This window comes from Selaginella moellendorffii, unplaced genomic scaffold, assembly GCF_000143415.4.
Source record: "Selaginella moellendorffii unplaced genomic scaffold, v1.0 SELMOscaffold_39, whole genome shotgun sequence".
Classification (NCBI taxonomy): Eukaryota; Viridiplantae; Streptophyta; class Lycopodiopsida; order Selaginellales; family Selaginellaceae; genus Selaginella; species Selaginella moellendorffii.
In genome coordinates, this window is record NW_003314300.1 from 1112426 (window position 1) to 1138073 (window position 25648).

The following is a 25648-nucleotide window of genomic DNA, read 5'->3' on the forward strand; positions in this document are numbered from 1 at the left end:
TTGTGTGCATATCAGTAGCGCCGCTCCGTACACGCAACACCACAACTGCTCGTAGCGCCGCTCGCACAAACTGCCACTCGCATAAACTACCGCTCGTAGATGCATAAACCACAGCTCACAATGCCGCTTACACAAGCAGCGCTCACTGCGCTCAGCGGAACCAAGAACACGGCGCACAAAAATGATAGACCTAGGAATGAGTTTGAGAATTCAAAAATAACACACGTTTGAACGTCACATCAAATCCTCTGACAAACCAGATCTTATGATTCCTCTGACAAATTTCAAACTGAGTAGCTTCTAGACTTTGCTGTCGGAGGTTGAACTTTGTCACATCATGTCCTTGCCTCGATCCAGCTGTGCCATGTCAGTGATTCGAACTTTGCCATGCCATATCAGCGATCCGCGCCAAGATTATTCGTCGTGTAAAGGAATAATTATGCTGTGTGTGTATGTCCATTTATGGCAATATAAGGCCACACGCCATTCAAAGAATAATGTTAGTTGAGCATTTTTTGGTGCATTTTTGGGTTCAAAATTGCATGAGCCCACACGCTATAAAGTTTACCTATACCAAAAATAGAAACAGCTTTATTTACTTGGGAATTTAAGTGGTTGAGGCATTTTTAAACTTACAAACACATGCCCTACTTACATTCCTTTGGTTGCTTAAAATTCAAAAATATTATAAACCTTTCTTTTTGCATTTTCAATGTTTTCAATTATGGTTTTTGATTTTCGCAGGACCAGCCTAGTAATCTATTTGCATCCCGTCATGTTTATAGCTAGCTTTCGTTTGTCCCCTTCGCTAGCCTGAGATACATCTGCTTGGCATCTGCCTCTTACAGCATTTGCCCAGAAAGGGCATCTTTCTTCACGCAGCATTTGCCACATGTTTAGGGTTTAGGGTTTAGCAATTCAGTAGCTTGATAAACATGCAAATACAGAACTTGATGCAAAATCCTTTGATATGTCACAATGCCCCTAGGACCATAAACACATTTCAATAGAGAGGGTCCTTTCATTTCATAACTCCTTACGTAGATCTTGGTGAAACCAGAGTTAGTGAAGTTAGTTTCTTGTGATCCCGCATTTGATTGTGATGTCCCTTTGCAGTGTCGATGGAAAGGTCAATGCACACCAAACTGTAAAATCTTGGAGCAAAATAACGGTCGGATCTATGGCAAATGCCCCTGAAACATTGTAAGGCTCGTGTGGTCTCATGTGGTGTCTGATCGAGATGCTTCTCTGCAGGGTCATCAAGAAGGGCATTGTATACCATTTTGTAAAATCTAGTTGCGATCTAACGGTTGGATCTCCAGAAAACTCAAAAAAATCTCGCACGTGTTAGAATATTCTAGGAATATACTCCTATGTGCCCCTGAAAATGGCATGTGGCCCCACGCCATTCAAGAGATAACGCCAGATGACGCCGAGCATTTTTTTGTGCATTTTTTGGGATCAAAATTGCATGAGCCCACACGCTTGAACGTCACATCAAATCCTCTGACAAACCAGATCTTATAATTCCTCTGACAAATTTCAAACTGAGTAGCTTCTAGACTTTGCTGTCGGATGTTGAACTTTGTCACATCATGTCCTTGCCTCGATCCAGCTGTGCCATGTCAGTGATTCGAACTTTGCCATGCCATGTCAGCGATCCGTGCCAAGATTATTCGCCATGTAACTGCTCGGCATCTGCCTCTTACAACATTTGCCCAGAAAGGGTATCTTTCTTCACGTAGCATTTGCCACATGTTTAGGGTTTAGGGTTTAGCAATTCAGTAGCTTGATAAACATGCAAATACAGAACTTAATGCAAAATCCTTTGATATGTCAGGACCATAAACACATTTTAATAAAGAGGGTCCTTTCATTTTATAACTCCTTACGTAGATCTTGGTGAAACTAGAGTTAGTGAAGTTGGTTTCTTGTGATCCCGCATCTGATTGTGATGTCCCTTTGCAGTGTCGATGGAAAGGTCAATGCACACCAAACTGTAGAATCTTGGAGAATCTTGCATGGTATAAATATAGCGAGGGTATTAAATGATATCCCAATCATGATCTTTCTTTTGGATTTCGCGTGTATGCAGTCCGAGGAATGATGACGTTATGGATTTCTTTTGGATTTCACGTGCATGCATGCACGCAGCGATCCAGAAATTAATGGTGGCGCCCAAGTCCAAGGAATGATGACGTGGCGGGATTACCAACCGTCGTGACATTTCGCGCGTGTGAGGTTAGGTTTTGCATCATACTCGCGCTCACACACTCGCGCTCGCATCGCGCTCCCACTCGCGATCACGCTCACATTCGCGCTCATCTACCTTCTCTACAGGTTTCTCGTGTGCATCGGCGTCCACTCGCGCTTGCATCACACTCGCGCTCGCATCGCGCTCGTGTGCATCGGCGTCCACTTCAAGACACACCCAGTTTATAACTTTGCCGCCAACTCTGCCGCCCACTCCGCCACCCACACGCAGCCCACTTGGCGTCCCGGGAGATTTCAGCGCCACTCTCCAACTGTAAGTGGCAGAGTAGCCTTGCTGCTACGATCCGCTGCACACACAATGCACATTCGCCAGCGAGTCCGGCCTCAATTGTCACGCCTCCATTCGGCTTCAAATGGTAAGTCTTTTAGGCCAAGTAGAAAATGGCATGAGGCCACATGCCATTCAGTAGCAACATTGGCATGCACCGATTGGGCTCTCGAGTGCAGTCCGGTTACAGATGGCGTGTAGCCTCATGCCATCTTAGGATGCAGCCTCAAGACATCTGATGCAGTGGTGAATGGCGTGTGGCCTCACGTTATTTCCAGCTGCTAGCTTTTCATCTGTCAGCTCTAATTGTTGTGCATTTCTGAACAGGCGAGGAATTGCGTTCTTCTTCCAGCCACTATCAATGTGGATGCAGAGAAGGGGGAGGAGCTCACCAGTTGGACTTTCGGGATGGAAGGCGAGGATCTGAGGCTGTACAACACAGATGGTGGGAGAAAAGAATGCATGGGGATCCTCATCCAAGTGACAGACACTCCATGCAGTTCCATGCAAGAATATGGACTGGCACTTGTGGTAGAGACAGCGTCCGCCTTCAAGATCCACCTTGCACATCCTAGCGGCTTCCCGGAAGGGGGGCAGCGGCTATGAGGAATTCCTAGAGGGAGCTAGGGAGAGGTTGTCCAGGAGGCCCACAATTTCAAATACGCTGCGGGTCTATGAAGATCACATGGAATCCACGGACCTCACCTACGACGATGTTCAAAAACTATATTTCAACATTGAGCCGTTGAGAGTGCCTCCAGTTCGCGAAGCGAAGGGGAAGGGGGTCGATCTGGAAACTACCCCGAAGCAGAAAAGGGTGGTCAAGCTCAAGCCGATGTCTAACTCTCCTGCTCCAAAAAAGAAGCTACTCGGTGATGCCATTGCCTCGGGTTTGAACACTACACCCACCAAAAAGAAGAGCCGCAAAGAGTAGAAAGAGCAAGAAGAGGCAGCAAAAATCGTCGCAAATTAGTACTTGTTACTATTCCAACAAAGTATATATAATCGACGTGAGCCGTATCGACATCCAAAGCAAATACAACCACAGGCTAGTATCTGATGAGTGGGTGGAGAAACTGAAGCAGAAGATGCTGGCAAGTCCAGTATCACCCGACATCGCAGACGTGATCCCTTACTACCGAACAATGAAGGGCGAGACGAGGTTTCCAGACTTAATCAATAGGAAGGTGTTGGACGATCAGAACATCCGATTCTATGCTGTCTCCAGGCAGCATTCTAGCTTGGCGATGCAAGAGATAGTTGTGGATATTATGGTGGGCGAGGAGGTGAAGAAAGTCTTCAAGACAAGAGTTGTCCGCCTGATAAAAGGCAACTCGCCCCTCCGATCTATCATATACATCTCCCACGTGCAGAATGTCAAGCAAGAAACGTGCTACAAATCGGGTCTGCACGAGACATTGGCACGAACACGGAAGCTCTGGGTTCAACTGAAGAAGCCACAAAAACCAGGACAAGGACGTGCACTAGCAACTAGCGCCTGACAGGTAAGCCTCGTTGCATGTGGCATAGCATGTGGCCTCACGCCATTTCCATTGCAGGAATTCTCGAGTCTTCTTTCGAAAACACTGGGGGTCAATGACACACTCAGCATCCATAACATTCTACTCGCGACAAAAGTTGTTTTTGACAAATGGGTAGATGTGCTGAGGGGGTACCATGACGGGGAGTTGCTAAACTCAATGGGTGTGGAGGACGGCCGGAAGCCCAATGATTTGAAGCTTAACGCCTTGCGTTTCTCGCGGTCTCTAGACGACGACGACCTTCTGACAGTGGCTAATGCTCTTCTACGTGGTGAAGTAGTCTTCAACAAGACCAAAATGACTCCCGGCCATATTGTGACATACGAGGACTTGTGCACGACTCTGAGAGCTCGTGCGCTATTGAAGGATTGGATCTTCGAGCAAGTGGCCGTGGAGAGGGTGAGCATCGACACCACGCAAGAGATGATGGAAGAGCTGGAGTTGTCAAATAAAGACATCGACGAGTACGTGAAGGGGGCCCCCAAGTTCATCGATCTGCTGCAGGATGCCACGAAAAGTAAAGCTGAGAAGTTGGATCAGTATCCAAATTTCATTAAGAGGGATGTCGACTGCCGGCTTCAGAAACAGCTCGACCCCGCAGCAGAGGCCTATCGAGAACCTTACCGGGTATACGTGAATTCGGATGAGGATCAAAGGTGGAGGAGCATCGTTTCCCGCGGAGATGAGCAGGTCAAGAACATCTTTTGTGTGATGGACTTCACAAACGAGGAGATCACTCATGCAGACGAAGTCAGCTCCATTATTGACTTAATGGTGGGACTTGCGGAGGTGGAATCTTCAATCCACTATATGATCTACGACTCCGAATCCTATCACAAGTTCTGGAAGGCCTTGAACGAGGTGAAGGCTCGGTTGAAAGGCAAGGAGATGCAGGAGATCCATGGGATAATGGCTAAGAAGAAGATACCGACGAATGTCCGCATCTTCACACTCGCCCTTGTTATTGGTCCTGCAGCAGAGTGGGACTGGAATGACTTCCCAGCTTCGTTCGACAAGGCCGATCGAATTGATTTGAGGGAGGTCAATTTACCCGTGCCTGAGGAACTGAAGACGGCTATGGAGCTTTCGAATCCAGAGAAAGCTCCAGGTGCAGCATGGGAAATGCTCAGTTGGGTCTTTAACGCAATAGCGGGTGGGTCACCTGCTTTCGACTCCAAGGGCAAATGCGTTGTCGAGTACAACTGCGGCGGACTATTCTTTCGAGCCGCACTACTCAAGGGTGTCCCGTGTGTTACGGTGACAAACTCCATTGAAGAGGTGACTTCAATGGAGCATATAATTACAGTTGCCAAAGAAAAACAGTATCTTCTCTGCGAACCTGGTGAGTACGCACTTTAAGTTTAAATGTTATCTCACAAGCTCTGTATGCAGGAGCGTGGCCACCCCCAGATGCTGAAACGGCGTTAATAGCTACTGTTGAAGATACCCATGTTGGGCCGAGCTCACAACCTGCACAAGGTCACGTGAGGCCTCACGCCATTTTGATTATAGATCGTTGTGAATATTCAGACACGAGGACTGAAAAGCGCACTGGTGGCGCGTCGAAGAAGGACAAACAGACAAGCAATAGGAAAAAAGGAGGTACAAATTATATTTGCAATGGCGTGTGGTCTCATGCCATTCCTTGCAGGAGACACTTCTTTAAAGGCAAAACAGGCAAGCACCAGCCAAGCTCAAACTGACAGTGGTCATAAAAAGCGAAAGCACGTTGGACAGTCGTCGGGATCAGAGGCGTTTGATTCGAAAAGGAAGAAGGGCAACGAAAAGATGATAGGTAATGCCTTGCGGTTATGGCGTGTGTGCTCATGCCATTCATTGCAGATCAAGGGCTGAGTGAAAGCAGCCAGTCACCACCTCCTGACTCAGATTCCTATGGCGGACTCCCCTTCCCCAATCTCAATGGAGAGGTACAATGGATGAGGGATGCTTTTTAAGTCAGGGCCACGTTTTTCTCATCTCGTCGTCTTCGAAGGGTGCAAGAACGTGCAAAAACCATGTTAAGACAGTCGAGTGAGGATACGGTCCTAGGTCACGCACTAAAACAGGCTATGGATGTCTTGTATTTTGAGATGGAGACTCGGTCAGATGATTTTCCCAAGATGGTCCTAGAAGAACAAGCCATCCAGCCTGAGCAGCCTATGGAAGAAATGCAGGAGGGGGATGAGGAGCCAGAGAAAGATAATGAGCAGGAAGAGCAGAAGGATGAAGAGAAGGACAAAGAAGAAGAGGACGAAGAAGAGGAGGACGAAGAGGACTTGGATGGTCTTCACAATGGTGACGATCACAATAACGACAACGACGATGATGACGACGATGGCCAGCCTGAGGTGGCCAAAGAGCAGCGGAGGAAGGTCATACAAGACAAACCATCAGGTAAATAATAGTACATCCATTCCTAACCTTTTACCATTTCTAACATTGTCCATGTAGGTCGCAAAGCAAATGGTAAGTAGAGATTATTCAGTTGAATTAAGATACAAACTCTAGCCTTTAGTGTCGAGGAAGGATAGTGCCAAACAAGGGTCGAAACGTATGTCCAATCCTTCAGAATCAGCAGTGCGCCCAAGTGATATCGGTCCTAGTTCCTCAATAGCAGTTGATGGTAAATATAGTATAGTCGATTCAATGTGCTAATGAGTTTGTTTTTAGTAGCCAATAGGGAGGATACCATCTCAATCGAAGGGAGATATTTGGACATGCATATGGATCCGCCAATGGACTCTACTTGCCTGCAAGAGTCATCAGAGCTGGTGGAAGCTACTATCCATATCAACGCCAAGCAAGCTGACCACACTCCACTTGATGCTGCCCATACCACTGAGTCAATCTTGTCCACGTATCCAACTGACGGTGACCAGGTGCCATTGGACCCGCATGAGGCCGCCCCAGCCGCCGAGCCGGTCATATCCTCATTTCCAACGGACTCAACGTGTGCCCAATCGTCTGACTACACGCCGTTGGAACCTCCCTACACCGCCCCTGCTGCCTGTTCGGTCATGTCCACTTTGCCAACGGAGGCACCAGCTGAAATGGCGTGTGATCACATGCCATCGGAACCACCCCATGCCACTGTTGAGCCAGTTGTACCAGAGTCTACAGCTGAAATGGCATGTGCCCACACGCCATCGGATGCGATTGACCCCACATTGCAGAGGAGAGTATTTCCGCCCTTCACGTTTCCTCGACCAAAACCCTCTCAACGACCATCGGGAGCACCATTCGCTAATATTGTAGATGGTAAAATTGACTTGTACCATTTTTTATGCTGACGCATTTCATTTCAGAGTCATGGCGAAGGTACTGTATCGTTTTTGATCTGAACGGTGTCCTTTTCTCCCATGAGCGTGGCTCGTCCTCGAATGTCATTGCACCCTCCAAAGCCTGTGGTCGCAAGTTGGTCAAAAGAGACAGATTCATATTAATCACACGGGAGAAACTACGGGATCTAATAATGACCATGCGACACTTAAAACAAAGGGCCGGGTTCAATTTGCAATTGGGAGTTTGGACATCCATGATGCGCCACAATGCATTAACGTTGTTATAGATGATGCACGATCAGACGTGAGTAATATTACCATTTGACTTTCTCCTAACGCAGGAGGATTGCTTGACTATGGTCCATGTGAGGGGTAGTAAGCCCATCTTCGTCAAGCCAAAGGCTATAGTGATGAACCGGACTGCTAGGTCAAGTGAAATCCTCATCATCGATGACTCGCCAATTAAAACTGCAGCGAACACGCACACATATGCAGTGCACCCCATCTCTTGCAGTATGGAAACTAGGGAGAAGAAACCGTATGTTCTGGGGGACCTTGCAAAACGGCTTGGAGCGATGGTGATAGAGAACCGGCCAGTCCAGGAGGTGGCTGCAGAAATCAACCAAATGGCAGATGGAACGATATATTAGAAGCCATTTGATCGGACAAACACCAGTCATCATTTATGGCATGTATATTGTCTAGCCAAGCACTATCCGCATCTCCATAATCTGCTCAACCGGATGGGTTCTTCGACCACTGAACATGAGCGTGGACATATTAGAGAAGAGATGGCATTACTATTGGGTTTAAATCCTGATAGTGTGGAGAGTGATGAAATTCCAAGATTATTGTATAGGCGTTGGAGGCAAAAAATAACAATCTGAGATGGCATGTATTTATTTAAAAATGTAACTTATTATGGCATGGGGTTTCATGCCATTGTATTAATATTAAAAAACAATTCTTTGAGAGGATTTGCATTATACTAGAAGTGTTATAGCATGTTATTGGAAGTCTACGAAGTTGTTTTATTAATAAGGGGAAAGTAAAGATTGAATGGGGACTTGGGCTCCACCTAAACTTGGAGCAACTGAGCTAATATTAAAAGGATGGAAAGAAATTGGACGATGATAACAAGGAGAAGAGAGGGGTGAAGTAGTGGCAGGGGGAGGAGAAGTGACTGAGTAGACATTTCCTTGTTTAAAATAAAATGGCATGTGCCTTAATGCAGTTGAATTTTGTTATATTTATATACTATATAAAGGTTTGGAAACCTTATTTTACAAGTGGGATAATGACAATTCCCACTTTAACGAAATAGAGCTTTGTGGATCTTTAGAATTTTAAAAAGATAAAATAGTTACTTAAGTGGATCTTTGGAATCATGGGGGATAAATGGGGATATAATAGCCATTAAAGGCTCTTTTATCAAATAATTACCCCTTTTCCAATTGGTTTAAGGGGAGAGAGATAGAGTGCGTTATAGATCTTGACGAAGTATTAGCCACAACATTCTAAACTTGATCTGCTCAAATATATTTAACTTTGCATGAAGCAAAAGGTTTTGGAAACAAACACTAAATTGCATTTTTTATTTAAATAGCCCTTGACTAAGATGATGTAATTATTAAAAGATATTATTACAATTGTTAGCATATTTAAATGCATATTTGAAAATGTCTGAGAGAATGTTCCAATTCATATGAGTGGTTACACTCAAACTATTGTACCACTATAACACCATCCCTTTGAAATATATAGAAAATTCATATAAATGCCAAGCATCATCCCAAGAATAATATATAATAATCACTATAAAATGATTGAACAAATAGTACACATCATCTATAGAATTCTTATGGAAAAACTCCAGTCAAATGTGAGGATTAGTAACAAGAGCAAAAGGAATTGTATTACGTGCCGTGAATGTTGCTATTAATTGAGTCTAATTGTTCAATTACATAACATTGAGCAATTGCATTAATTATTACTCTAGAGTCAAAAGAGAAGGTTTGCCACTAAAACAAAAAGGAAATAACAAAAAAGAAAAAATTGAAAAATCTATAAGGAAAATGGTATTTAGATGATGTAAAAGTTAAATTTGAACCAAAATCCCAAATCCAAACACTCAGGACAATCAAAGTTACCCCTTATCTCCATCAATATGAATGCATGAAATATAAAAATAAAATAAGAAATGTGCATATTAATTAACCCAAAAATTCTAACTTATATACATGAGCAAGTGGTTTAAATTAAAACCTGGCAATCAAAGTCCCACTAAAATAATGCAATGCAGTTGAAAGTTTAGAACTTAAGGTTTAGATTTAAGGCGAATATACCTCTGCGATTCTTGGAAGCGATAGATTTCTTGATTGCTAGTCCCTTCCGCGGCAATAACAGAGCTTCTTGGACAGGCTCATTGGTGAAATATTAGCGCAAATATTTGCCTCGCCATGCGCTCGATCTCGCGCTTAGAAGCTCGGGACAATGCTGTCACTGGGCACTCAAAGGAACCGGTCAGATTCCTGGGCAGCGAAATCGAAAGCAAAGATTACTCACGCCAGGGAAGAAATGGGAAGTTGCATTGCTCGTCCGGGATAGAGATGGCGAATGCTACTGCCTGGATGCATAAACGAGAATGAGAGCCAAAGTGATGCGTTTTTTCATACCAGGATCGACGCAGCGGAGAGGTCAGAGGGAACGCTGGCAAAGTTGAATTGGCCGTCGCCATATAGCAAGTCGATGATGTGAAACACCGTGCTTTGCTTGACTAGCTTCCCAACCGTGGCTGTGTTCCTGTGAGAGAGAGCGCAGCAATGGAATCGATACCTCCATTCAGTTGTGGCGTACCTGAGCTTGGAGAGTAAATCGCTCGCGACATCAGAGACTAGAGTACCCGTCCGGACATCAAACTTCATGGCCTTGGGGAACAAAGGAAAATCGGTGTTAAAAACGCTTTAAAACGCTGTGAGGCAACGCACGCGACCTTCATGAGAAGGATCTCCTGGAATCGCACGAAAGGAGTTGGCAAACTTTCACTTAAAACTCGTAAAAAAGGAGAGAACTCACCGCCTCAGCGAAGTCCCTCGTACAAGTATGAACGTCGGGAATTAAATCGTTGGCAATCTCCTTGAGAAGAATCGGCTTTGTTTCGTGTATCTGAGCTTTCAAAGGAATGAGAAGAATGAAAAGAAAAGACTGGATCACACTGTGCCTTGCTCGCGATCCAAACGAAGACGAGACCGATGAACTGGAGGCTCTTCCTGGCAACAAGCCGGGAAATCTGCTCCTCCACGGCGCTCCCACAATCCATTCTGCCAGGAAATCATCCACTCAGGCACACAAATCGCAGGAAATTTTCCAGACCTGTGCATCCATGGAAGGAATCGGTCGGCAAAGAGCGACAGCGCGCAATATTTCGTCGATGGGAGCGCATTCACGAGCTACATGGCCAGGAATCGTCGATAAGATCATAGATTTCGATCTCACTTGCCTGGCAGACGTGAAGAATGAGCCCCACGGCCTCCCGTCGCTCCGCCTTGGACACTGGCCCCATAGCCACACCAGTTTAGGGTTTTATGATTCAAAGGGTATGGCGGAAATGCCGCTAGAAAGCTGTGGGTGTGGAGGGCTCGTCGTGAGCAGCAGATGGAATCCAGGCTTCTTCGCCAGCGCCGTGCCATTGAAGGTGTCGCTTCTCTCCAGATTGAAGCAGCAATCCTCGCAGCGATGGCCGCGAATTCGATGCGTGAGTAGCCGCGTCACCGAGCATAGCTTGCGGCAGCAGCCTGGAATCCACATTGATGGCGGCGATGGCGCTCGAGCTCACCCGCGGCTCATGGATTGGATGCTCGAGCAGGGGCTTCCGCCGTGCAAGGTCTCGCTCAAGGAGCGCGATTTGAATGGAAAGACGATCAGATACGTGGTTGCGAGCGAAGATTTAAAGGTAATGTATGATCTCCTGTTTTTCTTTGTGTTCTTTGGGATGATCATCGGGTTTCTTTCAGCCTGGAGACTTGGCGCTCTCAGTTCCTATGTCCTTGGTGGTAACACTGGAAAGAGTTCTAGGCAATGAAACCATTGGTGAGTGATCTTTCTCTTAGTTCTTTCGCACTTTCTCGCTTTGTTTGTGCGAATTTTCGTGTTCTCATCTTTGTTCTTGATTTTCAGCTGAATTGCTGACTACCAACAAACTCTCCGAGCTTGCATGCCTCGCGCTCTATCTTATGTACGAGAAGAAACGCGGCAAGGAGTCGTTTTGGTACCCCTTTATTCGGGAGCTCGATCGGCAGCGTGGTCGAGGACAAGTCGCTGTAGAGTCTCCGTTGCTATGGACCTCGGAAGAGCTTGACGAGTATTTCACGGGAAGTCGAATGAAGGTTTGTTCTATATTCTTTTGAGATTGTAGCTCAACTGGGAGTGTTTCCATTCTTGCAAACAGGAGGTCGTACTGGAGCGCCTCGAGGGGATTAAGCGAGAATATCAAGAGCTCGACACTGTCTGGTTTATGGCCGGTTCGCTTTTCAAGGTACTAAAAGGTTTTTTCCTTTTAGCTTTGCGTGTGAATCTGTGCATTGTTGATGGATTGACGCGCAGGAGTATCCTTTCGATATTCCAACAGAGGCATTCTCTTTTGAGATTTTCAAGCAGGCCTTTGTCGCGGTCCAGTCTTGTGTCGTTCACTTACAGGTAAATCATCCTTCTTAATGCGGTAGTTTCACGGAGCCGTCTTAACAGTAGTTTGCAGGGAGTAAGTCTGCCTCGACGTTTCGCTCTAGTGCCTCTTGGTCCACCACTATTGGCTTACAAGAGCAATTGCAAGGCCATGCTCAAGGCTGCGGGGGACTTAGTCCGTTTGGAAGTCGATAGAGCTTACAAGAAAGGAGAGCAAATTCTTGTCTGGTACGTTTCTTGCTTTGTCATCCGATATTTTTTGAATCTAGATATTTCAGGTGTGGTCCTCAGCCAAACACGAGATTATTGCTGAATTATGGTTTCGTAGATCCAGATAATCCACACGATCGTCTTAGTGTTGAGGTAAGCTGTGGTGTGTAAACTGTGTCTCTAAAGTATGTCATTAACTTCTCAGGTTCTGTGTGAAGGCCTCGTTAAACACTCGGGATCCATTCTACCAAAACAAGCGGATTATTGTCCAGAAGAACAACAGGCTGACAATACAAAACTTTCAGGTATGCCACTGTTGATCCAGAGAAGTTGGGTTGTTGCTCACGCAACGTCATTTGGTGCACAGATTTTCAAAGGCAGGGAGAAAGAGGCCGTTCTTGAGATGCTGCCATACTTGAGGCTTGGACACGTCTCTGATCCGTACCATATGGAATCTGTATTTTCTGCTGAAGGTCCAACTTGTCCGGTAAGTGCCACCAGCTGGAAGGAAAAACTACAGTAGAGTTGTTGTCTTATACTTTTTTTTTCTCTACAGGTGAGCGCTTGCAACGAACGAGCAGTTCTCGACCAGCTTGCGCAGTACTTTCAAGAGAGGATAGCAAAATACAAGACCACGATCGACGAGGATAGAGCTCTGGTATGGCGTTGGCAAGTTTTTCCTCTGGTTTTTATATCGCTTTGGTTGTTCCTCGCAGCTCGAAGATGGCTCCAGTGATATCAATCCCAAGCAAAGAGTCGCGACCCAGCTGCTGCTTATCGAGAAGGAAATCCTCCACAACACTCTTGACGTTGTGAATGGATTCCGGAACCAGTTGCCGGATGGATCAGTAGCTCCTCCCTGCTGCGGAGATTTCGTCCCAAAGCTCAAGTGAAAAACGAAAGGAAGAAGATCGATTCAACAAAAGCTTTGGTCGCGAAGAAGAATCGCGAAGGTCTAAAAGCTTGACGAGTAAAAAGAAGATCCACCCAATGGGATCGTTCCAGAGCAACCGCCAAGCGTCCCGGCATATTTCTCGGAATATACCTTTCCCCGCCATGCGGCAAGATGCCCATGTCATGTATGGGTCCGGTCCATCCACGTCATGGCACGATTTTATTATATGGCCGCGCCACGTGGCCAGATGCAGTTCCTCGACCTTGATCAATGGTTAAAACTCGCATTTTGACGCACGGGTTGGTAAAAAATAGCAACGGCGATTGCCAGGTGCTAATTAGGGAGGTAGCACCGACGGCCACGATGGCGCCGCGGTCGTGAGATCACACCTGGGCCGTCCGATCTCACTCAGTTTCTACGCTTGTCGTTCCGTTCGGTTTCCTTTTCTCATCCTTCGCTACTAATGTGCTCTCTCCCGCCATAGCTGAGCCTTTTCTTTTTTCCTCTCTTTCTTTGTGGAAAGCCCTGGCGCCGCGAGAGAACCCTAGAACCAGTCGATCTTTCTTGGCCCAGAGCGGAGCTGGTTAGCGGCGCTGGGGCGGCGACGGGGAATAAAAAATATTTTGGCGGAGCGCGGCGCGCTTCGGTTTCTAGGGTAAGGCGATTCCTCCTCTTTGCGGCGGCGGCAGAGAAGAAATCCGTGGCGTGATTTGCTGGCAGGGATTGCAAGCGGCAGCGGTGCTGTAGATCTGGTACCGCCGTGGTCGATCCGGCTCCAGGCATCGCGAGCTCGGGGCAGGGCGGTTTCTCTAGGATCTGGCGGTTCTTTTTGGCGGTTATTAGCGTCTTTTTGGGGTATGCTGGCGGCGACTTCTTCGCAGGGATGAGGCCAAGGAGAGATTTTCTCGACGAGTTCGTGCATGATGGCTGTGGCTAGTAGCGGCAGTGGAGGCAAGATGCTATGGGGCTCCAGATGACAGGAATCCAATTGGGCGCCGGCTTGGCGGCTTGCTCGTCGTCTTGGATATCACGGGGAGGAATCGCGCAGGCTTTTGGTCGAGCATGCGGGGTGTCGGCCCTGTCCCAGTCATGAGTCCCATGTCCAAGTCATTTCGGAAGCGTGAGCGTTCGTCTGGAGCGTCGAGAAACGTTAAGAACAGTAGCAGCAGCACGGCCACCGGGGCCTCGCCATCGAAGAAGCCCAAGCTCGCCGTCACCGATTGCTCTGGGGATCCTTCTCTCGAGAAGCAGCAGCAGCAGGAACAGGAACAGCAGCGGCAGCAGCATGAGCGCACCACCACCTCGTCGCCGGCGCTGTCCGGGGCCTCGAGCCTCTCCACCTCGAATCATCCAAAAGTCGGGGCGGCATCGGTCTCGAGCCCATCCACGCCGGACAGACCAGGGCAGTGGTCCTTACGTCCAAGACAAAGCTCGGGAGGAATCGTGAAGAGGACCCGGAGGCTGTATTACGACGTCCACTTAACCGAGGACGACGCTACCAAGCTTCTTGGTCACCGGATTAAGATGTGGTGGCCACTGGACAAAAGGTGGTACCTCGGAGAGATTAAGAACTACGACAGTGAGCTCCGGCAACACTGGATCGTCTACGACGATGGCGACAAGGAATGGGTGAAACTTGAGGAGGAGAACTTCAGGCTCCAGCTGCTGCCCGGGGATAGCTTCGAGCGAGCTGCCAAGCCGAGGTCGTCAACGTACTGCCTCAACTCCGAGAAGGACGAGGAGGATGTCGACATCACGGCCGACGTGTGCTCTCGTCTGGTCGAACAGCCATCCTCGAGGGCGACGAGTGCGGCGAGCGAGGATAATTCATCGGCTCAGAACGTTGTTCCGGGGCCAAAGCCAGTGTCCGTGTACGCGAGGAGACGTCACTCTAGGAATGGGTCCAGGGGCAGTGGAAGCGTGCCTGTCACGTCTGCGGCTTCCACGGTTGAGACCGATACGATCGAAGTGCAGAGTCCTATTAGAGTATGTGAACCGTCTAACACTGCTCTGTCATATGAAGGTAATTGTGATCTTTTCTGGCTGCTGGTTTTTCCTGACGCGGTGGCCTTTTGCAGATCAGGAGGGTCTCTCCGTAACTTTTGGTGAAGCAGAACCGGAGCTAGGAATTATAGCCAAGGATGTAGAACAGGAGGTTAGGATGGTCGAAGGTGGTAATACAGGCTATAACAGGGAAATGGACAGCCAAAGCCTCGTCAAGTGGCCTTTGAGCAGGAATGTAGCGGAACTATTGAGATTTATTGAGATCAGGTCTAGAAGTCGCAAAGGTACTCTAGTTGGCGGTAGACTTCTGAACCAGGTGTGGCGGGGTATGCTACCAGTTTGGAACATGGGGAACCTTTTCGATATAAAACTGGGTCCGTCGACCGAGCTCCTCGCTTCCGGGGAAATGACCCCAACGGTGATGATGGAGTCTCCAAAGACAGGCCCGGGAGGTAGCGGATCTTCCCTCTGCATGTTGATCAGCTGGAACGGTTTCACGCTTGAGAAGAATGCGAGGTTGAAGGAGGTGCTTGAGACGAGCTTGAGACGCATCCAGAGCGAACAGAGGAAGCAGATATTCTGGAAGAACACTATCTCGGGGTTCAAGGCTCCCAGGAGGGACTTCTCTGTCCATACAGGATCAGGGTCTTACTTGTCGGTGACGCTGTTGAGTGTTCCATCCAATGGCCGTCAGCTGCTTATGGACCCGGTGACACAGACGACACACTCGGCCGAGCTGGTTAGCGATAGGCAGCTTTGCACCAATTTTTTCAAGAGCCTGCCTTGTTCGGCACCGGCGACGGAGCTCGTCTTCACTGCTCTCGTTGACGGCCGCCATAGTGGCTCTACGACACCTGGAGAGGTTCGAGAGACTCGCTTAAACACTAAGGCCAATTGTGCACAGACTGCTGTAAGTGTACTTTTCTTTTCTTGCAATCTTGAAACAGCTTTTGCTATAACGTTTTTTTTTCTCATCGTGTTTTTGGTAATTCAGAGAGTAACGCCATATGCTGCTCGTTCGTCTACGGGTGACAAGGCACGCATGCTTTTCAGCAAGAACTTGCGTAAGTTTTCCCACCTGCGTAAGATCTTCCACAGCAAGTGGAAAGACCTTAGTGGCCCTGGTCTGCGGCTGTCCATCAACGAGAGCCTGGGCCTCTTTTCTTCCAGGCACCTCCCTATACTACTCAGGATACATCGGCTCAACACACAGGCAGTCTTACTTCTTCGAGCATCCTCTTGTCAAGCTGGCACCTCCGGCAGTCCAGAGACAAGGCCCGGTTTACAGGAGCTACTTAGTATGAGCAAGAAAGGAAGGAGGACGATAAAGGGGATTAAAAGGATAAGCCAGGAAGAAGGACTTCCCTTACCGCCACCAAAGCGTATCAGAATCGCAGTGCCCGAGCCAGCGCCGGTCCCTGCCACTCCGACCGTGGAAGAGCAGCCGAGTCAAGATGATGGTAGAGCCCGGGGAAACATCTTGAAGCTAAGAAGATGCCCGACTAAGAGAGGAGCGATGTGGTGCGTTGCAACGAGCACGGAGAGTGTCTACGATGACTTGGGGGAGTCTCCATCGTCGGGAACCTGCACAGCAAACCTTCTCATAGTTCAAAGTGACAGAGGCTGGCGAGAAACCGGGGCTACTATCGAGCAGCAGGCCGATGGTGATACTTCGATACTCGTCGTCTCACTCAATGGCGAGGTACTTTATACTTACAAGGCCTACCAGCCCATACAGGCGGGGATCTCCAACAAGCACACACACGCTTTGATGTGGAGGGGTGGCAAAGACTGGATGCTGGAGTTTACGGACAAGATGCAGTGGAGCTGCTTTAGAAGCATGCACGCTGCTTCGTGCGTGACAAACGCCAGGGCGCTGTCCATGAAGCACATTCCAATCCCAGGTGTTCGTGAGGTCCCTGACGACCCAGACCTTTCGGTTTCGTTCCTCCGACCTTGGGGAGGCTATATCAAACAGCCATCCGGGGAAATCGACGCCGCCTTGTCAACTTCCAGGGTCTTGTACGACATGGATAGCGAAGACGAGGAGTGGCTTGATGCGCAGGCGGATGAGATCACGGACGAGGTTTTTGAGAAGACTATCCATTACCTGGAGAGGGCTGCTTATATTCAAAAGCAAGAGATCTCTCTGCCCGTCGCTGTGGAGCTGTGCTCTTCGCTAGCACCGGCGGAGGCGATCACTCTGATACACGCTCACTGGCTGGAGAGAAGGCGCAAGCACGGAATGGCATTGATACGCTGCTTTCAAGTAAGTTTTTTCTGTGTTTTTACTTGTGTGAGCTTAACTTGACTTGTTTGATTGCGCACAGGCTCCTGCCTGTGATCGGTACGAGGCCGCTCTCCAGGCGTGGAGAGACTCTTCGAAGCAAACCAACCAGCCACCCGTATTTGCGTTTTGCATGCGGCCGAATGGATCTCATAAGATGAGCAGGCAACGTTCACAGCGAAGAATCAGTCATGTTGATCATCAATACTTGGACGACGCACAAGGTAGGAACACTGTTTAGTCATTTCTTTTCGAGTATAGCTCATGGCTTTCCTCGTCACAGGCCTCAGGAACGTGATTATCGAGCCCTTCGACTCCGAGTTCTACTCTGGCAGCCCGGGCTCGGACGCCTTCGACGACGGCTCCTACGGCACTCCTTCGCAGAGGCTCGGTTCCAGGTCCAAAGGCAGGAAGCCCGGGAAGAGGCCGAGGAGGATGAAGTCCATCTCCGGCGGCAGCGGCAGCGAGGAGCGCAGGGGCGTGAGGACGTTCATCGCCCCGGCCACTGCCATGAACTTAATGGACGAGGCGGACCAGTTCGACGGCGGTGACTCGTGCTCGAGCATGGACTTCGATCTCAACGACGACGCTCTCGTCAAGGCCCAGCTCGCGAGGAAGGCGGCCAGGATTGCAGCATCCAAGGCGGCCCGGGCGCAGGAGCTCTACGCCGTGGCGGACGCGGCCATGAAGAGGGCGGTGGCGTGCCTGATCGAGGCGGAGGCGCTGGCGGCGGCGGAGAAGGCTGGGCGGGACAACGCGTATGCCAAGCTCGACCAGCAGCAGCAGCACGGCATGGGCGCTGCCGAGGAGATCGAAGACGATGACGATTTGCTGCTGCCTATAAGCAACTGGACGCAGGAGTTTGGGTCGGGGCTCATACAGAAAGGTGGCGGCGGTGGCAGCGGCGGTGGCAGCGGCGGTGGTGGTGGCGGTGGTGGTGAAGCCACGGTTGCCAGCCCCCGGAAGAGCTTGAGGTACATAAACCAGTCTTCGCTTTTCAAGGGGATGGTGTCGTGAAGGAGAGAAGAGGGGGGAGAGAATAAGGCGGAGGTTCTCTCGTTTTTTTTCTTTTTTTCTTGGAGAGGAGGTGGTGATTTTATATCGGGGGTGTGATGGCTACTGGTCCAGCAGCGGCTATATGAGTGCTCCCAAAAGCTTGGAAGTTCTTGAGATCTTCTCCGCTCTCTCTTTTCTCTCGCTCTTCTCCTTGCTCGGATCGGATACTCTTCTTTTCTTCAAGTGGTTTTTGTAATATCATCCATCATCAGCATTTTGTATCAAAAGCAAGATGCGAGTTGCTTGTACAGTCTTTGTTTTTCTGGAATCAAAATCATTTTAATCACATTTTATTTCTTTTATCTTTTTTATTTTCATTTGGATTCTGCGTGGCGACTCGAGGAAAGAATGTAATTGGCAGGAATCGAACTGATGACCAGATTAGAACCGGATATAAAATCCCATTCGTTATTTACATGATTGTATGTAAATCCTTTGACAAGGAGCTGTGGTGGATACCGTAAAAGCTGTACACGAATACGCCAATGACGAGCCATGCCGAAACTCTGAGCCAAGTGACGCTCCTGCAAATCCCAGAACCACCATAGAAAATATTATTACAAGTATCAACGAGCTTACCCAAGGTTCGCCAGCAAATACACATTAACCATTATACACAGGATAGGAAGAACAGGAACCCCAGGACAGTGAAATCCTGATAGAAACAAGCAGCTCTTAATCGTTACGTCGAAATGCAAGCGAAGAAATGGAAGAAAAGTTTTGCGTACCTCCTGATTGTCCAAATTGGTGACGGCCCTCGTCCTGATCGATGAGCAAGAGAATGGCGCTTCCAACGAGCAACATGGAAGTTCCAATCACTCCCATAATCCAGCACAGCCAGCTACAGCGTTGCGTTAAAAGCTTGCACGAATAAAAGGAAGGCATGGAAGACAGTACCTGGGTAATAAAGTTGCGCTTGTCGCGATGCTCAACAGCACCACTCCAATGCAAACACCAGAGATTCCACAAGCAGCGTATCTTCGTCTGCGTTCCTCCTTTTCTTTTTCTGGAATGCTCGAAAGGTGTTAGTTTCATGCTCGTCAATAGGAAAGGGACAGATGGTCTCACCGTCGTCGAGAGCAAGTCGAGATGAAGATGGCATCCCCGATTGAAGCGCGCTGTCGTCTTCCATCGTCAAATCATTGGAAGAAGAGCTGCTACTGAGAGAGGTCGCATCGTCGTCCACTTCTGGTATAGATGATTCTGAGAAAATAGATAGAATCGGAGAAGCGTGCTCTTCCTTCTTAAGATGAACTGGAATGCCCGACTTCTTTTTAACAAAGGGAACTTCCTGGGTGGGAGCCGCTGAAAGTACCAGAGGCTCAATGGGGGGAACGTACCGAAGAATCAATATCGACACGGCCACGATCGAGAAGGCCATCAGCGTGCCAACGCTTACCTGTTTTACAACGGGTAAGTCAATCAAAAGCTCGTCACTCCCAAGAAAAGTACTAACCATTCCCGAAAGCTCGTCGACGTTCAAGAGAAATGCCATGCAGCCGGCCGCGAACCCTGTCACAACTGTGCTGTATACAGGAACTGAAGTAGCCTTGTTCACTTTGGAGAACAAAGGTGGAAGAAGACCGTCGCGGGACATGGCCATTAAAATTCTTGGCTGCAGGGAAAGAAAAGAGTGAGCAAATATTATAGTGATACTTACGCTTTACTTGTGGAAGTAGAGCTCCCAAAAGAGCCGTAGACAATGCTGCTACGGCACCAGCTGCGACAGCATACCTGGCAACATCACAATCACAATTACGTCATTATGTACACGAAGAAGAAATCAAAGCACAAAGTCTTACATTGCCCAGTGCAACCCATTTTTCATGAAGGCGGTGGGCATGGGAGTGTCAAGATCCATTTCGTAGTAAGGTACTATCCCCACCATAACAGCGGATACCACGATATATATGCTGCCGCAAATGAAGAGCGACAGGCCAATGCCGATAGGAAGATCCCGCTGCGGATGTTTTACCTGTCACACAGAATAGCAGCACATCACTACTGCAAACATCAAAGATACGAACCTCACCTCTTCAGCGGTACTTGCAACAGCATCAAAGCCAATAAATGCAAAAAATACAGTCGCCGCGCCACTGAGAAGACCACTGACGCCAAATGGCATGTATCTGCACGAAACCATCTCAAAATCAGTATCTGTCACAATAAAACAACGAAAGATAGACTCACCCGCCGGCGAGATTGTAGCCAGGCCAGCCATTTCGAAAACCAAGCCAAGAACCCACCACTATAACAAACAGAAGAACAGAACAGTTGACAGCAGTCATCACCGTCTGGACGAATGCACTCTACCAACACGATGTAAAAGTTAGAACTTTAGTAGCTGCGATCAATCGAAAGAACCGATACCTCTCGTATACCGGTGGATAGAAGGCAAGTTACAGCGGCCACAAGTAGAAAAGCGCAAGGATCACAGACGATGCTCGTCCCGGGGATTAGTCTGCGTGACAGCCAGCCAGGTAAGTTGGCAGAACCTCCAAAAAATATGGCCTGAGAGAAGCTCAATAATTTCTTTTTCCGAAAGAAAAAAAAGGAAAAAAAAAAAAGAGTGTGAAAAATTCATACCAGATTTGGGGAAATGCCTCTAGCCACAGCAGCTCCCCCGACCGTGTACTCCAAAATGAGAGCCCATCCAATGATCCAAGCGATCCTGATCAAACGAAAAGATATTCTCCCTTGTATCATGCCGGAAGTGAAAGAACTTGAGAGAACGTACCCTTCTCCAACGCATAGATAAGCGTAGTGGTAGGCGCTTCCAGCAGAGGGGCATCTACTCGCGAGCTCTGCATAACAAAACGCCGAGAGAGCCGCGGCAACTCCAGCGATGAGGAACGAAGCTGATAGCGAAGGACCTGCCTTGTCTCGCGCCACAGTTCCAACCAAAACATAGACTCCAGCGCCGATTGTAGCTCCAATCCCTGCAAATCTCTCAAGATCATCCCAGATCGCGAAAATTCACACGCAGTCACCCACCTACAGCCAGGAGCTCCCAGATTTTGAGATGCTTGGCGAGCTGGGGGCTCCCCTTGCGATGCTGCTGCGCATTGGAATGCTTGCGCCGCGTGAGAGTGGAGAATCCCACACGCTTCCTGCCGCTGACCAAGAAAGGGATGTCGATCGCTGCTGAATCCGCCTCCATCGTCTCCTCGCTGCCGCCGCTCCCACTGCCGATCTTCTTCCCCTCTCGCATTCTATCGAAACCTAGCTCCGGATCCCATAGACCGCCAAGGCGTGGAAAACGTGAAGCGGCAAGAATCTCACTACCGGCAGCTCAGAGCTTGAGATTCCGGGGCGGGACCATCAGATCGGCGTCAGCATTGCACAGCGCCCGCGCAGCTGCTCGACGAAAAGACCCAAGAACCCTAAAAAACAGGGGGGCGAGTCCACACGATATTAACAAAGACAAAATTTTTGTCCTGGAACTTCCCTTGTCAACACGCGTGCAACGAGACAATGTAAAAGATCCAGTGTGTTTCGTGTCGTGTGTTCTTGATTGGTTTGCTCGAGAAGAAAATTGGAGCGAGAGAGATTTTTTTGGGGGGGGGGGGGAGTGGAGTTTCGATACTGATCGATCCGAGAGATATATATGATGTTTCGATGCTTCAAGAGACACTCCAAGTTGGCGTTGGAAGATCTAGCTACCAAACTTTTGTTAACCTCATTTTGCTTAATATTGCCATAAGAAACTATATTTCAAATAGTAAAAGAACATCACTCATTTTTTCGATTGTCGATACGATAGAGTTTTGTGCAGATCCAGATCACAGCCATTCCTCATGGATTAGAAACCAAGGATGGCAAACAACCTCATCCATAGTGATGCGCTCTTCCGGATCAAACGCTAACATCCTGTGCAGAAGATCAATCACTTCGATGGACATATTCGCGAGCTCAATCTCATCGCAGTCCAGGAAATACGTCTCCCTTTTCTCCACCATCTCTCTCATCACGTCCACAAACGGCGTCGCATCGGCATCGCTGCTCAAATGGCGCAGCTTCCCGAGCAAGGCGTACCGCAGCGTCATGCCCAAGCTCCAAACATCCGCCGCCGGCGTGTAGATCCCCTCAAACATAACCTCGGGAGCCATGAAACCGGGGGTTCCAACAAAATCCATCTCCCACGGCCTGTGCGCGTCGCAAGCCAGGCCAAAGTCCGCCAACTTTGCGTCGAGCTCCCGGCTGAGGAGAATGTTGGCGGGCTTGATATCGCAGTGGATGACCCCGTTTCTATGGATCTCCCGGAGGCCCTTGGCGACCTTAAAGAACATCCTCGCCGTGGTTGGCTCCGCGAACTTCACACCCAGGTCGAGGCTGCAGGCGCGCAGTTCCATGACGATGTGGGTCTTAGGGTTACCACCATCGCCGCGTTTGTCATCGTAATGAAGGTCCTTGACCTTCATGACACCGTCGTTCACCCTGTCCCCGGCCTTGAGCATCAGACGCACCTCTTTGGAGCCGCCGCCACTCACGGTCTTGATTGCGAACTCTTGGCCATCGCTCCTCCTCGTAGCCTTGAAAACCACACCGCCGCTTCCACAGCCCAGGAGAGCCCCCAACTCGTAGCGTCGCTCCAAATCGCTGGGCTTGATCGCGTCTCCACCTTTCGTTTCTACGTCACCTTGATGCACAAGTTTGCGTCGCTTCTTTTCCCTCTCCATCTCCACAGCTTCAGCCCTGGTCCTCGTTCGGATCCACATTGTCTGAAAGAAAAAGAAAAAACCCTATGTAAAAAAAAATGAGGATCTCTTTTATACACTAAAAGGCTACCACCACCTCAATATAGAAAAACATATCTTTTTAGGGTTCTTCATAGGATCACAACCTCAATATAGAAAAACATATCTTTTTAGGGCTTTTCATTAGGGTGTACGAGGAAGCACCGTACGGACGTCCGTTGAGCCACATTTTGCCCTTGTCTTCGTGAAACTTGTTTCTAATATCAACTTTCTTTGCATGCAGCACCGGCTTGCACCCAACGAGTTCCTAGTCATGCTTCCTGAGACTTTGCAAGTAGTTTTAGCTAAATTTCTCCAATCGTTTTCCTAGGACGTTCCGTGCTTGGATTAAGATCTTTGCTTTTTATAAACTAAAAGGTTGTCAGGAAAAAGGTGTTACAATCTCAATACCTGTTCGTGCGAAAAGCCGGCTGTTCTTGGCCTCCACACTTTCCACAGCCGATCGTGGCTGGCAGTGACGAGAAAATCCGCCGTGGGAGACCAAGCAACGTCGAAAACATGATCGCTATGAGCGCTGGAATCACTCGGTTAGTTCAAAAGCTCAAAGCTCGGACTCCTTACCTCAAGATGTGAAGACACTCGAAAGTGGCGGTGTCATACAGCCGGACTGTCGTATCACCGGAGGTGGTCGCGAGCAATCTGCCGTATGGAGAGAACGCGACGCGCTTCACCTCCCCGGAATGCTCTTGCAACACCGCTAGCGGAGAACACATTCTCAAGTCCCATATCCTGCACGACTTGTCATCACTTCCAGTGGCTAGCAGCCATCCCGAGTCGTCGATATCTACACCAATGACGTCCTCAACATGGCCACGAATTGTCTGCACGTCTTTGCTGCACCTGGCATCCCAGAGCTTGGCTGTGTAATCGAAGGAAGAGGTTGCAATCAAATGGCCGCATGGCTGGAAGCAAACTCCATAGACCGTGTTGCGATGACCCTGTGAGCAAGAGAAGGACGAAGAATGAACAAAATTCGACGAGCTTTGTGTGGAAATTTACCTTCAAGGTGGTCACCGCAACTCCTCTTTCGGCATCCCATATGATACAAGTGGTATCGTCAGAAGCTGTAGCTAGTAAGTTAGTTCCTCGCTTGAATGACAATCCATTCACCTGCGAGTGCGAGCATGAGCAAATACAAAGGGAAAGATAGAAGAGAGAGAAAAGACTGACCTCGTCTTTGTGACCTTCGAGAACGCTAATGCATTCTCCACTGTCTAAGCTCCAAAGCCGGCATGTCTGATCCGAGCTCACCGTTGCTACGAGATCTCTTCTCACGGGAGAAAACTTCACGGCATACAGGCCCAGCATATGTCCAGAAAGCACACCGACCTCCTTCTCCAAGTCCGTATCAAAGATCCGGCAAAAGTGATCCCAAGAGGCCGTCGCTACTAAATTCCCCGAGGGATTCACGGCAATCCCATGCACCGGAGCCGAGTGCACGAGAAACTTTCGAGCAACGTCCCAGCTCGTCGCGGTTAGATTCTCTTCGACTTTTCGTGGAGGCCGTGCTGCTCCAAACCCAGTCTCCACGACACCAACTTCGCTCTCGAATCCCCACGATGGTGCCCGAGACAACCTTAGCCTCATCCCAAGGGCGTGCTTCAAAACTTTGTTCTCGTCATGCAAGCTATGGACTTGCCCCTGGAGTTTTTGGTTCACCCTCTCGAGCTCCGCTACCTGGACTTTGAGCTTAGCACGCTCCACCATCACTTGCTGCCATCGCTCGGCCACCTTGCCCAGCACGAATTTCACCAAAACATCGTCTTCCTCGCCTACATTCTTCTCACCACCGTGATTTTCCTTGTTCCTGTCACTGCCCCTTTGCCTGCTGCTACTGCCACCGCTGCTACTACTACACTCCTCGCTCTTCTCCAAGCTAGTCTCCAGCGACGATACCTGGACGCCGGCGTCTTGATCGTAGAGTGAGATCAGGGCCGAGATTTCTCCGACGAAAGCCCGGCACACCGGGCACGCCGCCTCGTTCCGGAACCAGATCGTGGCGCAGGGCTGGCAGAAGACATGGCCGCATTGCGTGATCTGAGCTCGCTGCACGGCTGAGAAGGCGCTCTCGAAGCAAATCTTGCAGGTGAGCCCCATGATCGATCGCGAGGCCTACATTGGATCCCACCTACCGATCGATCGATCGATCAATCGCTCCCGCTTTGGCCCTAAGACATGCGAGGGAGCTATAAGAGAGAGGATTCACGCGCTAATACTAGCGCCCTCCCCCGACGCAAGGGCGAAGAACCCTAGAGACAGGTGGCCTACTAGCTCAGTAGGTTAGAGCGTGGTGTTGATAACGCCAAGGTCGCAAGTTCGAGACTTGCGTGGGCCACACAACACTCCTTTTCATCCATTTTCTTCCTCCTCCGCCGCCAAGATCTTTGCTCATACT

At 49.0% G+C, this 25648-nt stretch overlaps 6 protein-coding genes and 1 non-coding gene across 8 annotated transcripts; 3 read left to right on the forward strand and 4 right to left on the reverse strand.

Moving 5' to 3' along the window:
* Positions 1-9555: 9555 nt before the first annotated feature.
* Positions 9556-10903, reverse strand: LOC112349443 (cyclin-J18-like). Of its 2 annotated transcripts, none has more exons than XR_002993389.1 (7): positions 10737-10813; positions 10440-10684; positions 10221-10374; positions 10040-10166; positions 9930-9990; positions 9710-9866; positions 9556-9647 (listed from the first exon to the last, which is right to left on the reverse strand). XR_002993389.1 is itself a non-coding variant. In XM_024683880.1 (7 exons), exons 4-7 carry the CDS (start codon positions 10286-10288, stop codon positions 9787-9789), a joined length of 336 nt encoding a protein of 111 aa, XP_024539648.1. In that variant the 5' UTR covers positions 10289-10374; positions 10440-10684; positions 10737-10813; positions 10864-10903; the 3' UTR covers positions 9617-9786. The 2 variants fall into 2 exon arrangements, 1 of the variants encoding a protein (XP_024539648.1); XM_024683880.1 differs by adding an exon at positions 10864-10903 and having other exon boundaries at positions 9617-9866.
* Positions 10743-13404, forward strand: LOC9659568 (ribulose-1,5 bisphosphate carboxylase/oxygenase large subunit N-methyltransferase, chloroplastic). Its single transcript, XM_002978898.2, has 11 exons — positions 10743-11316; positions 11378-11453; positions 11541-11749; positions 11812-11898; positions 11967-12059; positions 12118-12272; positions 12323-12407; positions 12473-12559; positions 12622-12741; positions 12811-12912; positions 12971-13404. The coding sequence occupies exons 1-11, from the start codon at positions 10747-10749 to the stop codon at positions 13145-13147; spliced, it is 1761 nt and encodes a 586-aa protein (XP_002978944.2). The 5' UTR covers positions 10743-10746; the 3' UTR covers positions 13148-13404.
* An 80-nt stretch (positions 13405-13484) lies between these two features.
* Positions 13485-18746, forward strand: LOC9659569. Its single transcript, XM_002978899.2, has 6 exons — positions 13485-13804; positions 13870-15172; positions 15228-16063; positions 16148-17422; positions 17484-17664; positions 17724-18746. Exons 2-6 carry the CDS (start codon positions 14212-14214, stop codon positions 18455-18457), a joined length of 3987 nt encoding a protein of 1328 aa, XP_002978945.1. The 5' UTR covers positions 13485-13804; positions 13870-14211; the 3' UTR covers positions 18458-18746.
* Positions 18747-18770: 24 nt separating this feature from the next.
* LOC9659570 (cationic amino acid transporter 2, vacuolar) lies at positions 18771-21887 on the reverse strand. Its single transcript, XM_002979023.2, has 14 exons — positions 21491-21887; positions 21234-21435; positions 21083-21167; positions 20867-21007; positions 20687-20805; positions 20529-20625; positions 20299-20471; positions 20164-20230; positions 19953-20111; positions 19565-19895; positions 19394-19502; positions 19225-19337; positions 19076-19151; positions 18771-19020 (listed from the first exon to the last, which is right to left on the reverse strand). The coding sequence occupies exons 1-14, from the start codon at positions 21705-21707 to the stop codon at positions 18909-18911; spliced, it is 2001 nt and encodes a 666-aa protein (XP_002979069.2). The 5' UTR covers positions 21708-21887; the 3' UTR covers positions 18771-18908.
* A 391-nt stretch (positions 21888-22278) lies between these two features.
* Positions 22279-23214, reverse strand: LOC112349466 (mitogen-activated protein kinase 4-like). The gene has a single exon (XM_024683920.1). The coding sequence runs from the start codon at positions 23212-23214 to the stop codon at positions 22279-22281; it is 936 nt and encodes a 311-aa protein (XP_024539688.1).
* A 340-nt stretch (positions 23215-23554) lies between these two features.
* On the reverse strand, positions 23555-25511 carry LOC9660105 (dynein assembly factor with WDR repeat domains 1). Its single transcript, XM_002979024.2, has 4 exons — positions 24424-25511; positions 24253-24363; positions 23815-24191; positions 23555-23767 (listed from the first exon to the last, which is right to left on the reverse strand). Exons 1-4 carry the CDS (start codon positions 25348-25350, stop codon positions 23629-23631), a joined length of 1554 nt encoding a protein of 517 aa, XP_002979070.2. The 5' UTR covers positions 25351-25511; the 3' UTR covers positions 23555-23628.
* Positions 25512-25514: 3 nt separating this feature from the next.
* Positions 25515-25588, forward strand: TRNAI-GAU. Its single transcript has one exon. It is a non-coding gene; the product is annotated as a tRNA-Ile (tRNA).
* The last annotated feature ends 60 nt before the right edge of the window (positions 25589-25648 follow it).